Source organism: Delphinapterus leucas, chromosome 20 (genome assembly GCF_059928025.1).
Source record: "Delphinapterus leucas isolate spDelLeu-1000000601 "Yukka" chromosome 20, BTC_Dleu_Yukka2, whole genome shotgun sequence".
NCBI lineage: Eukaryota > Metazoa > Chordata > Mammalia > Artiodactyla > Monodontidae > Delphinapterus > Delphinapterus leucas.
In genome coordinates, this window is record NC_143148.1 from 29,975,077 (window position 1) to 29,987,517 (window position 12,441).

At 35.6% G+C, this 12,441-nt stretch overlaps 1 protein-coding gene across 22 annotated transcripts in view; it reads left to right on the forward strand.

The window, feature by feature from the left end:
- Positions 1-12,441, forward strand: part of CHD9 (chromodomain helicase DNA binding protein 9) — a 236,622-nt gene that overhangs the window by 139,543 nt on the left and 84,638 nt on the right. For all 22 annotated transcript variants that reach the window (XM_022555138.3, XM_022555133.3, XM_022555136.3 and 19 more), the window contains 6 exons: positions 911-1,057; positions 1,980-2,048; positions 2,132-2,187; positions 2,873-2,990; positions 5,836-5,922; positions 6,335-6,472. In XM_022555138.3, coding sequence (XP_022410846.1) covers positions 911-1,057; positions 1,980-2,048; positions 2,132-2,187; positions 2,873-2,990; positions 5,836-5,922; positions 6,335-6,472 — 615 coding nt within the window. The remainder of the gene's footprint in view (positions 1-910; positions 1,058-1,979; positions 2,049-2,131; positions 2,188-2,872; positions 2,991-5,835; positions 5,923-6,334; positions 6,473-12,441) is intronic.

Sequence of the window (12,441 nt, forward strand, 5' to 3'; positions counted from 1 at the left end):
GTCATGGGAGTTACTAAATACACAGAAGAATAGTAAAAGGAAGAAGGAATATTGAGCAGTAGAACAGTTGGCTGAGATGCCTCCATCCACGAGATTTTAGGGAGGTGAGCAAAAGCAAAACCTAAGTCCTTTGGGATTTTCAAGCCATTGTGAGATTTGTCTTTATAGTGGGAACATCAAATATTTGATATTTAGGGAGGTAAGTAAAGCCATGCGCATTTGATACCTGATTTTAAATCATTCAGATTATTATTAAAATTAGTTGCTACACATAATACTATCTGAAAAGCTTACCTCTGTTTTTATGATAGTGGTGTTCTGTATTTTTAAGGGAAGCTAGTAAAGGTAGTAAAACACTGGTTCCTCCATTCACGTTTAATTTTTTGGTAGATTTCATACTTTATTTTCTGTATCTTTTTTAAAACATTTAATATTATTTTGGGTTTTTTTAAATCTGTTTTAAACACAAGTTCATGGGCTTTGTGTCAAATATTATCTAATTTCTTCTTTTAGTTTTATGCCCCTGATTAATTATTTAACCAACATTCATCTGATATGTACTTTTTAGATTTGGGGGCAAAAACTGTGAAAGTATTAATAGTTTAAAATATGTTTCCCAAGCTGTGAAATAGTTAAGTAAAAAGAAACCTTTTTATTCTTAACAATTTCTAAAGAAAAGTAATAAAGGTATTATTATTAATCATTGTTATTTGACACTTTAGGAAGTAAAACTAAAGGTTGTAAACCTTTGGCAAAGGGCAAATCATAATCTTCCTTTAATTAAAAGGAAAAATTAGAAAAGATGAATGTTGAATACAGTTTTGAAAATTTAATGTACAAAATTGCCACACTAGAAATAATTTTTTTCCTTTAAAATAATCATATATATGCTCCTTATCGTTCATTACAGAAAAGAAGATCAAATCGACAAATTAAAAGAAAAAAATATGCAGAAGATGCAGAAGGGAAACAATCTGAAGAAGAGGTTAAAGGCTCTATAAAAATAAAAAAGCATTCAGCTCCTTTACCTGGTGAACAGCCTTTACAGTTATTTGTGGTAAGACAGATTTTGGATTATGGCAAAAAACATTTTAAACCCATGTAAATTTTAAAAAATATTTTCATTATCTTTCTTCCTAAAACCTGCTCCAGCTTTTCCTCCTAGATTCCGTACTGTAGTTAATAGAACCATTAGTTATTCAGATCAGAAACCTAGGGATTTGTTCTCTGTTTTTTTAATCTTTGCTTCTTCATCCAATTTTTTACATTTTTCACCTCCTAGATATATATTCCTAAAACTCCTCCAAGCGCTATCCTTCTCGCAGTATATTTCTAAGTTACAAGCCTAATCACAGTACTTTTCCACTGAAAACTCCTCTAATGGTGTCCTAAGTCAGAAAAAAATGAAAATACACTTTTCAGCATAACTTACAAAGCCTTTTGTATGGATTTTCTAGCCTTATGTCCTTCCACTTCTCTCCACTCAGTCTTCTGGTTTTATGAACATAGTTGTCTAAATGCCATGTTTTGACACCTTTGTGTCTTTGCATATGCATTTTCCTCTTTGTAAAGTTCTTTCACTCTCCCTTGTCTGGGTTGTAAACCAACCACTCACCTGCTAGCTGAGGGATCTGGCACCTTAAACAAGAACTTATCTTCTCTGTGCCTGAGCTTCCTAATCTGCAAAATGGAGATAGTACCTACTTTATAGTGTATTTGCAAGGATTAAATTAGTTGATATATGTAAAATGGTTAGAATAGTGCCTAACACATTAAAAAGCACCATATGTTTACTATGATGATGATGCCAATGATGACGAGGACAGTAACAACAATTGATATTTTTCATTTTCCTAACATTTAACATGGTCCCTGGAACGTGTTAAATTAATGTTTGTTGAATTTTAGTATATTCATAAACAGTGGCAACTAAAGTGTTTTCAGAATGTGTCATCATACATTTTTCTTCCCTCACATAGGAGAATCCGAGTGAAGAAGATGCTGCAATTGTGGACAAAATACTATCTTCTAGAATTATAAAAAAGGAAGTAAGTAATGATATATTACATTTTACACTTTATATTCCATGGCCTGATCATAAAAGTCATAATTATTGAATTTATTTTCTTAGATATCACCTGGAGTGATGATTGATACAGAAGAATTTTTTGTAAAATACAAGAATTAGTAAGTATTTGAGTTAGAAAAATAATAGAAAGGTATTTAAATATGAATTAATATTTTAAGTATATTAAGTTAAATTATGATTTTTATTTTATCTGCATTTAAAAATATTTTTTTACTTATTATTTCATAAACTTAAAAATTATTAAAAAGTGAAAAGATTTTGAAAACATTTCATGTTAAAATTGAGTGTTTTATTTTTTTCCCAGAAAACATTACTTATAAACATCAAAATGCAGTAATATTTATACATTACACTTTTACAAATTACAGACATTATCCATCATATTTATATTGTTGAACTTTTCAGATTTTGTTCAACTTTTTCTAACACTTTGGTGAAGGAAGGTGTTTTAAATAAAATAACATTGGTTTCAAAACAAGTTAGCTTTCTGATCATGACAAAATGATTATAATGAAGGAATAAACTAAAAGTCATATTTTGTTACCCTTATGATTCAGTTTACCATTCTGCTTCCATATGGCAAATTGCAGACCTTTAGATCACAGTGGCTTTATTTTAGTAATTATATGGAGTCTATTGACATTAAATGAAATGATGAACTACCTGTTTGTAAAGTTGAAGATAATATTTTGTTTTAGAGGCTGTGATTAAAAATAAATCTATAAAAACTCAAAACATGGTTTTCTATATCATTCTAATATATTGCTTTTATAAAAATTTTAGCTCCTATCTTCACTGTGAGTGGGCCACAGAACAGCAGCTTCTGAAAGATAAAAGGATCCAGCAGAAAATCAAACGATTCAAATTGAGACAAGCACAAAGAGCACATTTTTTTGCAGACGTAAGAAAAAAAAAAAGACTATTATGTGTTGAACTCTGAACACATGTAGTATTATGTATCAAAAATTTAAGTATTATTAATTTTAATTCTTAGGCTTCCTCTTATGATATTTGAATATAAATGCTATCTACATATTTTTTCTTTCCCTAAATTTAGCTTGGAAAATAGCTAAAACAGGGACAGTGATAATTCAGAATGGTAGCTAACTCTTGTATTTTTAAATTAGCATATATTTCAGTACTTTTTAGAGTTGAATGTGAGTGTGTTAATATCTTAAAGCATTTTATCAGTAGAGTTCTTCAAGAAATGGAAATGGTAGCATAGCAAATAAATGGAAAAGAAGATTTTCCAGTATGTGAAATATATTGCATATTTCCTGTATCATCTTTGTGTATGCATGAACAGAACCTCATTGGAAAAATTCATTAACCTTTCCAGGCCTCACTAAAAAGTCTGATGTCCTTTCCTGCTCTAAATTTTTTTTCATTTTTCTTTTAATAGACTAAAATTTTTTTATTTTACTTTTTATTTTTTTAAGTTTTTTGCTGCGTAGCACAGCATGTGGGATCTTAGTTCCCTGACTAGGGATCGAACCTGCACCCCCTTCATTTGAAGTGCGGAGTCTTAACCACTGGACCACCAGAGAAGTCCCTTAATAGACTTTTTTAGAGCAGCTTTAGATTCATGTAAATTTTTTTAACTTTTTATTTGAAAAATGTAGTACAACAAATTCCCACATATATTTTAACTAGATTCCCTAAATGTTAACATTTTACCATGTTTGCTTTGTCATTAACATTAATTCTCCTTTTGTCACTGTGCACCCCTCTCTCTCTCTTTCTGCCTCTGCCTTTCTCCCATGCACATACATTTTTTTCTAAACCATTTGAAAATTAAGTCTCAATTTCAGTATTTTCTAGAAACAGTCTTACATAATAATAGTATAATTAACATTGATGTAGTACTGTTATCTCACCTTAGACTTTATTCATACTTCACTAATTGTTCCACTAGTATTTTTATAGCAAAAAAAAAAAGTGTGAGTGTTTAGAATCCAATCCTGCAGCATATAATGCATTTAGTTGTCATGTCTCCTTTATCAGTATTTCTTTGTTTTTCATTACTTGGACACTTTTTAAAGAATTTAGGTGGTTTATTTTGTAGCACATCCCTCAGTTTGGGGTTATCTGATGTTTTCTCAGCTTCAGGTCATGCATTATTTAAAAGAACACTACAGAGATGATGCAGCAGCATTCTCAGTGTATCATATCAGGAGGTACATGATACCTATTTGCCCAGTTACTGGTGGTGTTAACTTTAATCACTAGATAATGGTTGATATCTTATGGCAGATTTTTCCACCATGAAGCTATTGTTATTTCTTTGTAATTATAAAATCTACTTCAAAAATTTGATGACTGAAATGACCTATCAGTTTATGGATGCTGGGAGGTCCTCAAAAATTTCTCACTACCTCACTCTGATATAGAAGTTTCTAATGAGCTGAAGATTTTAGAAGTACTTAACTAATAATCTTCTAGTTTTTCATGAAGATTAGGTACATTCATGACTCAGGTACAAGATAAACTGGAGCTGTGCAGATTTTCTTAGAATACCTTCTTACCATTCTGGTGTTGGGCAGTGCTCTTTAACAAGTGTGTCCTGTACATGGAGATGATAGTATTGCTCAGGAAAGGATTAAGATAGTGAGGAGAACTAAAGGCAGAGCCATGGAGTACTATAACATTTAGAGGTTAAACAGAGGGAGGAGAGGCAGCAAAGATAGCTGAGATGGGTTTTTGGAAGTAAGACTTTGAGGAATGGGTAGGAATTAGCCAAGCAGACAAGAGAAGGAACAGCAATCTATTCAGAAGAGAGAAAAATTAGTATAAAACTATGAAGGTGTGACAGAACATGGAGTTTGAAAAGCATCTGTTTTTGTACTCTAAAGCATGAAATCTGGGAGAGTCATTGAAGGATTTGAAGCCAGGGAGCAATATATGATTTATATTTGAGAAAGAGTACTATGGGGACAGTGTGAAAATAAATTAAAGGGAGGCAAGACAGCAGTTGGTGACTAGTTAGGAAGTTATTTGTAAAGATCCAAGTAAGGAGTGATGAAGCAGTGAGAATGAGGAAGGAGGAACCAATTTGAGTTACAGATAAAAGTAGGATCTGTGTGAATTGATGAGTTAAGAGATGTGGGAGATTAAAAAAGAGAAGGAATCTAAGATGACTTCTCCATTGCTGGCTTGTGTAACTGGGAGTAGGGTGTGAAGTTGGTGCTGTGTTACTGTTAGCCCAGTTAGAAACTATAGGAAGAAGTGTAGGTTGAAGAGTAAATGAGTGCAGTCGAACGTGAGGTAGCTCAGAGAGTTTGCGTTTAGTTAGGTAGGAGGGTCTTGAGCACAAGAACCATCAGTAGATAGAGTGTTTGATACAAATGAGACAGGAGCCTCCAGGTCGGGTGATTAGTCTTCAACTCTTGGACCTGAGGAAAGTAGTACCTTTACAGAGGTAAAGGAGAGCCTCTTTCCAAAAGAGGCTCCCTTTCGGAAATTTTTAAAGAACACATCTTCTAGAGTAACTTACTTGTCTGGAGTACCTATTTTTTTTAGTGCTGTTTAGTTGAGTTTTTTATATATAACATGGTGATTCAAAATATAGACAAATATCCTAGCAATCTTTTTGGAATTAAAATGGAAGGATTCCATTTTTTGGAAATTTAATTAAAATCAAACTTATGTGTTTGTTCTATAGTGAATAGCTAGTAAATTTGTCTTTATTTCACTTTCATCTTTCTACTTCTTTATCATATATCAACTAAGTTACTTTTTAATTTTAGATGGAAGAAGAACCATTTAACCCAGACTACGTTGAAGTAGACAGAGTATTAGAAGTCTCTTTTTGTGAAGATAAAGATACTGGTGAGGTAAGTAAATATTTGATAGAAATATTTTCTAAGTAAGTAAGAAAAACCTAAAGACTTCCAAATATTAAAGCATTACTTTTTTATTTTTTATTTTTATTTATTATTTTTTTTGCGGTACGCGGGCCTCTCACTGTTGGGGCGTCTCCCGTTGCGGAGCACAGGCTCCGGACACACAGGCTCAGCGCCCATAGCTCACGGGCCCAGCCGTTCCGTGGCATGTGGGATCTTCCCGGACCGGGGCATAAAGCATTACTTTTTTAAAGTTAATGACCTAAAAACACCAAAAAAAGTTTCATAAGTTTTTACCAATGTAGGTTAATATATTTAAACTATTTCTGGGGATTCTCAATTTAAACTGTTTCTTACTATTCTTTTTCAAAATGGTAAAATGAAAAAAAAAATTTTTTTACAGCCTGTTATTTACTACTTAGTAAAGTGGTGCTCATTACCATATGAAGATAGTACTTGGGAACTAAAAGAAGATGTAGATCTTGCAAAAATAGAAGAGTTTGAACAGTTGCAAGCTTCACGGCCTGACACAAGACATTTGGTAAGAACATGCCTTAGCATCATAAAATCTTAGCACTTCTTTATTCAACAGATTTATTGTAATTTTTGAAATTTTAATTTAGTCTGGTATGCAATTAATATTGTATTTTAAAAATTACTACATAGTATCTTATATATGTTAATTTAACCGTTCCTCCATTAGTGGATACTCCAGTGTTTTGCTCTTATAAACAATGTTACATTGAACATTGAGCCCTTGTAAGATAAATCAGAAGTATAATTGTTCGGTCAGAACATATATGCATTCAAAAGTTTGATAAGTATTTCCTTTTAAATTTCCCTCTGGAAAAGTTGCAAATACTTCTACCTCATCTTGAATTTAAAAATTTCCCACTACTTTTTCGCTCAGGTCATTTATAAAAATGTCAAGAATACCAGTTTCAGCTCTAAGCAGAGTTATGAATTCTCTATCAAAGAAAAATCCTTACTATACCCACCTTTCCCTTGTTTTCTATAAACCAGTTATTTCTTCATAACTAAATAGTTCTACTTCCATAGTAGCTTTATTTTTAGAAAAACCTTTTGTATAGAATATTGTCAAATGCCTACATAGTGGGGCAGAGTCAAAATGGTGGCGTGGGAGGACATGGAGTTTGCGTCTCCCCACAACTAGGGTACCTGCCAGATGCTGGTGGGGGACCTCAACACCCAAGGAGATGGGAGGAACCCACGAGTGACTGGGTAGGATGTGAGGGATTGTGAGGGGGGAGGAGAAGTGGAAGCCGGACAGGACTGGGGCCCCTGAGGGGTGGCTAGGAGAGGGGAGGGGTTCCCATGCCTGGAGGGACCCTCAGAGGCTTGGAGGATCAGGAGAGCGCGCCTAGCGTTTCCCCTTCCCAATCGGGCCCCAGGAAGCCTGCTGATCTCCTGGGCCGGTTCCGGCCCTCCAAGGCCCCCTCCAGACAACGTGGGTCCTAGGGATGTAGGAGGGAGGGAGGAGGAGAGGCAGTGGGAGGGACCCTCCAGGAACATGGGATCAGGGGAAGTGCCTTGGGTGTTTCCCCTGCGCTCAGCCACAGTGAGCCTGTTAGGCTTCCCGGTCTGGTCCCCTGCCTTCTGGGGGCCCCCTCTGGCCGTGTGGGTCCTAGGGGCATGGGTAGGGAAGAAGAAGAGAGGCCAACAGGGAGAGCACCATCTGCGATTGGAGGATCAGGGGGAACGTGCCTATTACTTCCTCTGCCTACTCGGGCCCAGGGAGCCTGCTGGGGTCCCAGACCTGGTCCTCCACCCTCCAAGGCCAGAGGCACTCCTGGGCCCCTCCTGCTGTGGTTGAGCCTAAGCCTGATCACCCATCACCGCCTTTTCCAGCCCCGTGGGTCCTAAGAATAGGCCCGCCCACCACCTAAACCCTGCCCCTGCCTAAGCCCTGCCCCCCACAGCCAAGGCCTTTTCTGGCTTTTTTTTTTTCCCCTGCTGCCCTGCACAGCTTACAGGATCTTGGTTCACAAGCTGGGGGTCAGGCCTGAGCTCCTACAGTGGGAGCTCTGAGTCCAAACCACTGGACTAACAGAGAACCTCAGACCCCAGGGAATATTCATTGGAGTGAGATCTCCCGGAGATCCTCATCTTGGCATCAAGACCCAGCTCTACCCAGCAGCCTACGAACTCCAGTGCTGGAATCCTCAGGCCAAACAACCAGTAAGATAGGAAGCAATCCCACCCATCAAAAAAAAAAAAAAAAAAAGTAAAATGACAAAAATACATGTCACAGAGGAAGGAGCAAGGTAAAAACCTACAAGACCAAATAAATGAAGAGGAAATAGGCAACCTATCTGAAAAAGAATTCAGAGTAATGATAGTAAAGATGATCCAGAATCTCAGAAATAGAATGGAGGCACGGATTGAGAAAGTACAAGAAATGTCTAACAAAGATCTAGAAGAACTAAAGAACAAACAAACAGAGATGAACCACACGATAACTGAAATGAAAAATACACTAAAAGGAATGAATAACAGAATAACTGAGGCAGAAGAACGAATAAGTGAGCTGGAAGACAGAATGGTGGAAATAACTGCCTAGGAAAAGAATCAACAAAAAAGAATGAAAAGAATTTAAGACAATCTCAGAGACCTCTGGGACAACAATAAACAAACCAACATTCAAATTATAGGGGTCCCAGAAGAAGAAGAGAAAAAGAATGGGCCTGAGAAAATATTCGAAGACATTATAGTGGAAAACTTCCCTAATTTGGGAAAGGAAATAGTCACCCAACTCCAGGAAGAGCAGATAGTCCCATACAGGATAAACCCTAGGAGAAACACACCAAAACATATTAATCAAACTAACAAAAATTAAATTCAAACAAAAAATTTTAAAAGCAACAAGGGAAAAGCAAAAAATAACATACAGAGGAATGCCCATAAGGTTATCAGCTGATTTTTCAGCACAAACTCTGCAGGCCAGAAGGGAGTGGCAGGAGATTTACTTAAAGTGATGAAAGAGAAAAACCTACAACCAAGATTACTCTACCCAGCAAGGATCTCATTCAGATTCGATGGAGAAATCAAAAGCTTTACGGACAAGCAAAAGCTAAGAGAATTCAGCACCACTAAACCAGCTCTACAACAAATGCTAAAGGAACTTCTCTAGGCGGGAAATATAAGAGAAGAAAAAGACCCACAAAAACAAACCCAAAACAATTAAGAAAATGGTAATAGGAACATACATATCAATAATAAGCTTGAATGTAAATGGATTAAATGCTCCAACCTAAAGACACAGACTGGCTGAATGGATACAAAAACAAGGCCTCTATGTACGCTGTCTATAAGAGATCCACTTCAGACCTAAGGATACATACAGACTGAAAGTGAAGGGTGGAAAAAGATATTCCATGCAAATGGAAATCAGAAGAAAGCCGGAGTAGCAATACTCATATCAGATAAAATAGACTTTAAGACTGTTACAAGAGATAAGGAAGGACACTACATAATGATCAAGGGATCAATCCAAGAAGAAGACATAACAATTATAAATACATATGCACCCAACACAGGAGCACCTGAGTACATAAGGCAAATGCCAACAACCATAAAAGGGGAGATAGATTGCAACACAGTAATAGGGGGACTTTAACCCCCCACTTACAACAATGGACAGATCATCCAAATAGAAAATAAATAAGGAAACACAAGTGTAAAATGACACAGTAGACCAGATAGATTTAATTGATATTTATAGGGCATTCCACCCACAAGTGGCAGAATACACTTTCTTCTCAAGTGCACATGGAACATTCTCCAGGATAGATCACATCTTGGGTCACAAATCAAGCCTCAGAAAATTTAAGAAAATTGAAATTGTATCAAGCATCCTTACTGACCGCAACACTATGAGATTAGAATTCAATTACAGGAAAAAACTGTAAAAAACAAAAATACATGGTGGCTAAACAATGCACTACTAAACAACCAAGAGATCACTGAAAAAATCAAAGAAGAAATTAAAAAATACATGGAAACAAATGACAAGAAAAGCCCTAAATCTGTGAGACGCAGCAAAAGCATTTCTAACAGGGAAGTTAATAGCATTTCAATCTCACCTCAAGAAACCAGAAAAAAATCTCAAACAGTCTAACCTTACACCTAAAGCAGCTAGATAAAGAAGAAAAAAGAAAACCTAAAGTCAGTAGAAGGAAAGAAATCATAAAGATCAGAGCAGAAATAAATGAAATAGAAATGAAGGAAACAATAGCAAAGATCATTAATACTAGAAGTTGGTTCTTTGAGAAGGTAAACAAAATTGATAGACCTTTAGCCAGACTCATCAAAAAAAAAAAAAAGGGAGAGGACGCAAATCAATAAAATTAGAAATGAAGAAGGAGAAATCACAACTGACACCACAGAAGAAACTAGTACAAATAACTATATGGCAATAAAATGGACAACCACGAAGAAATGGACAAATTCTTGGAAAGGTACAATTTTCCAAGACTGAACCAGGAAGAATTAGAAAATATAAACAGACCTATCCCAAGTAATGAAATTGAAACTGGAATTAAAAATCTTCCAACAAACAAAAGCCCAGGACTAGATGGCTTCACAGGTGAATTCTATCAAACATTTAGAGAATAGCTTACACTTACCCTTCTCACACTCTTCCAAAAAATTGCAGAGGTAGGAACACTCCCAAATTCGTTCTACAAGGTCACCATCACCCTGATACTAAAACCAGACAAAGATATTACAAAAAAGAAAATTACAGACCAATATCACTGATGAGCATAGATGCAAAAATCCTGAACAAAATACTGGCAAACAGAATCCAACAACACATTAAAAGGATCATACACCATGATCAAGTGGGACTTATCGCAGGAATGCAAGGATTCTTCAATATATGCAAACAATCAGTGTGATACACCATATTAACAAATTAAGGAGTAAGAACCATGTGATCATCTCAATAGATGCAGAAAAAGCTTTTGACAAAATTCAACACCGATTTATGATAAAAACTCTCCAGAAAATGGGCATAGAGGGAACCTATCTCAACGTAATAAAGGCCATATACGAAAAACCCACAACAAACATTATTCTCAATGGTGAAAAACTGAAAGCATTTCCACTAAGATCAGGAATAAGACAAGGATGTCCACTCTCACCACTCTTATCCAACATAGTTTTGGAAGTCCTAGTCACAGCAGTCAGAGAAGAAAAAGAAATAAAAGGAATCCAAATTTGAAAAGAGGTAGTAAAACTGTCACTGTTTGCAGATGACATGATACTATACATAGAACATCCTAAAGATGCTGCCAGAAAGCTACCAGAACTAATCAGTGAATTTGGTAAGCTTGCAGGTTACAAAATTAATGCATAGAAATTTCTTGTATTCCTATACACTAACAATTGAAAAACAGAAAGAGAAATTAAGGAAACAATCCCATTTACCTTCTCAACAAAAAGAATAAAATACCTAGGAATAAACCTACCAAAGGAAGCAAAAGACTTTTACTCAGAAAACAATAAAACACTGATGAAAGAAATCAAACATGACACAAACAGATGGAGAAATATACCATGTTCTTGAATTGGAAGAATCAACATTGTGAACATGACTATACTACCCACAGCAATCTACAGATTCAATGTAATCCCTATCAGACTACCAATGGCATTCTTCACAGAATTAGAACAAAAAATTTTACAATTTGTATGGAAACACAAAAGACCCTGAGAAAGAAAAACAGAGCTGGAGGAATCAGGCTCCCCGACTTCAAACTATACCACAAATCTACAGTAATCAGACAGTATGGTACTGGCACAAAAACAGAAATATAGATCAGTGGTACAGGATACAAAGCCCAGAGGTAAACCCACGCACATATGGTCACCTTATCTTTGACAAAGGAGGCAAAAATATACAATGGAGAAAAGACAGCCTCTTCAGTAAGTGGTGCTGGGAAAACTGGACAGCTACATGTAAAAGAATGAAATTAGAACACTCTCTAACACAATACACAAAAGTAAACTCAAAATGGATTAAAGACCTAAATGTAAGACTGGACACTATAAAACTCTTAGAGGAAAACATAGGAAGAACACTCTTTGACATAAACCACAGCAAGATCTTTTTTGACCCACCTCTTAGAGTCATGAAAATAAAAACAATAAGCAAATGGGACCTAATTAAAACTTAAAAGCTTTTGCACAGCAAAGGAAACCATAAACAAGACAAAAAGACAACCCTCGGAATGTGAGAAAATATTTGCAAATGAAGCAATGGACAAAGGATTAATCTCCAAAATATACAAACAGCTTATGCAGTTCAATATCCAGAAACAAACAACCCAATTAACAAATGGGCAGAAGACCTAAATCGACATTTCACCAAAGAAGTCATACACATTGCCAGCAAACACATGAAAAGATGCTCAACATCACTAATCATTATAGAGATGCAAATCAAAACCACAATGAGATATCACCTCACACCAGTCAGAATGGCCA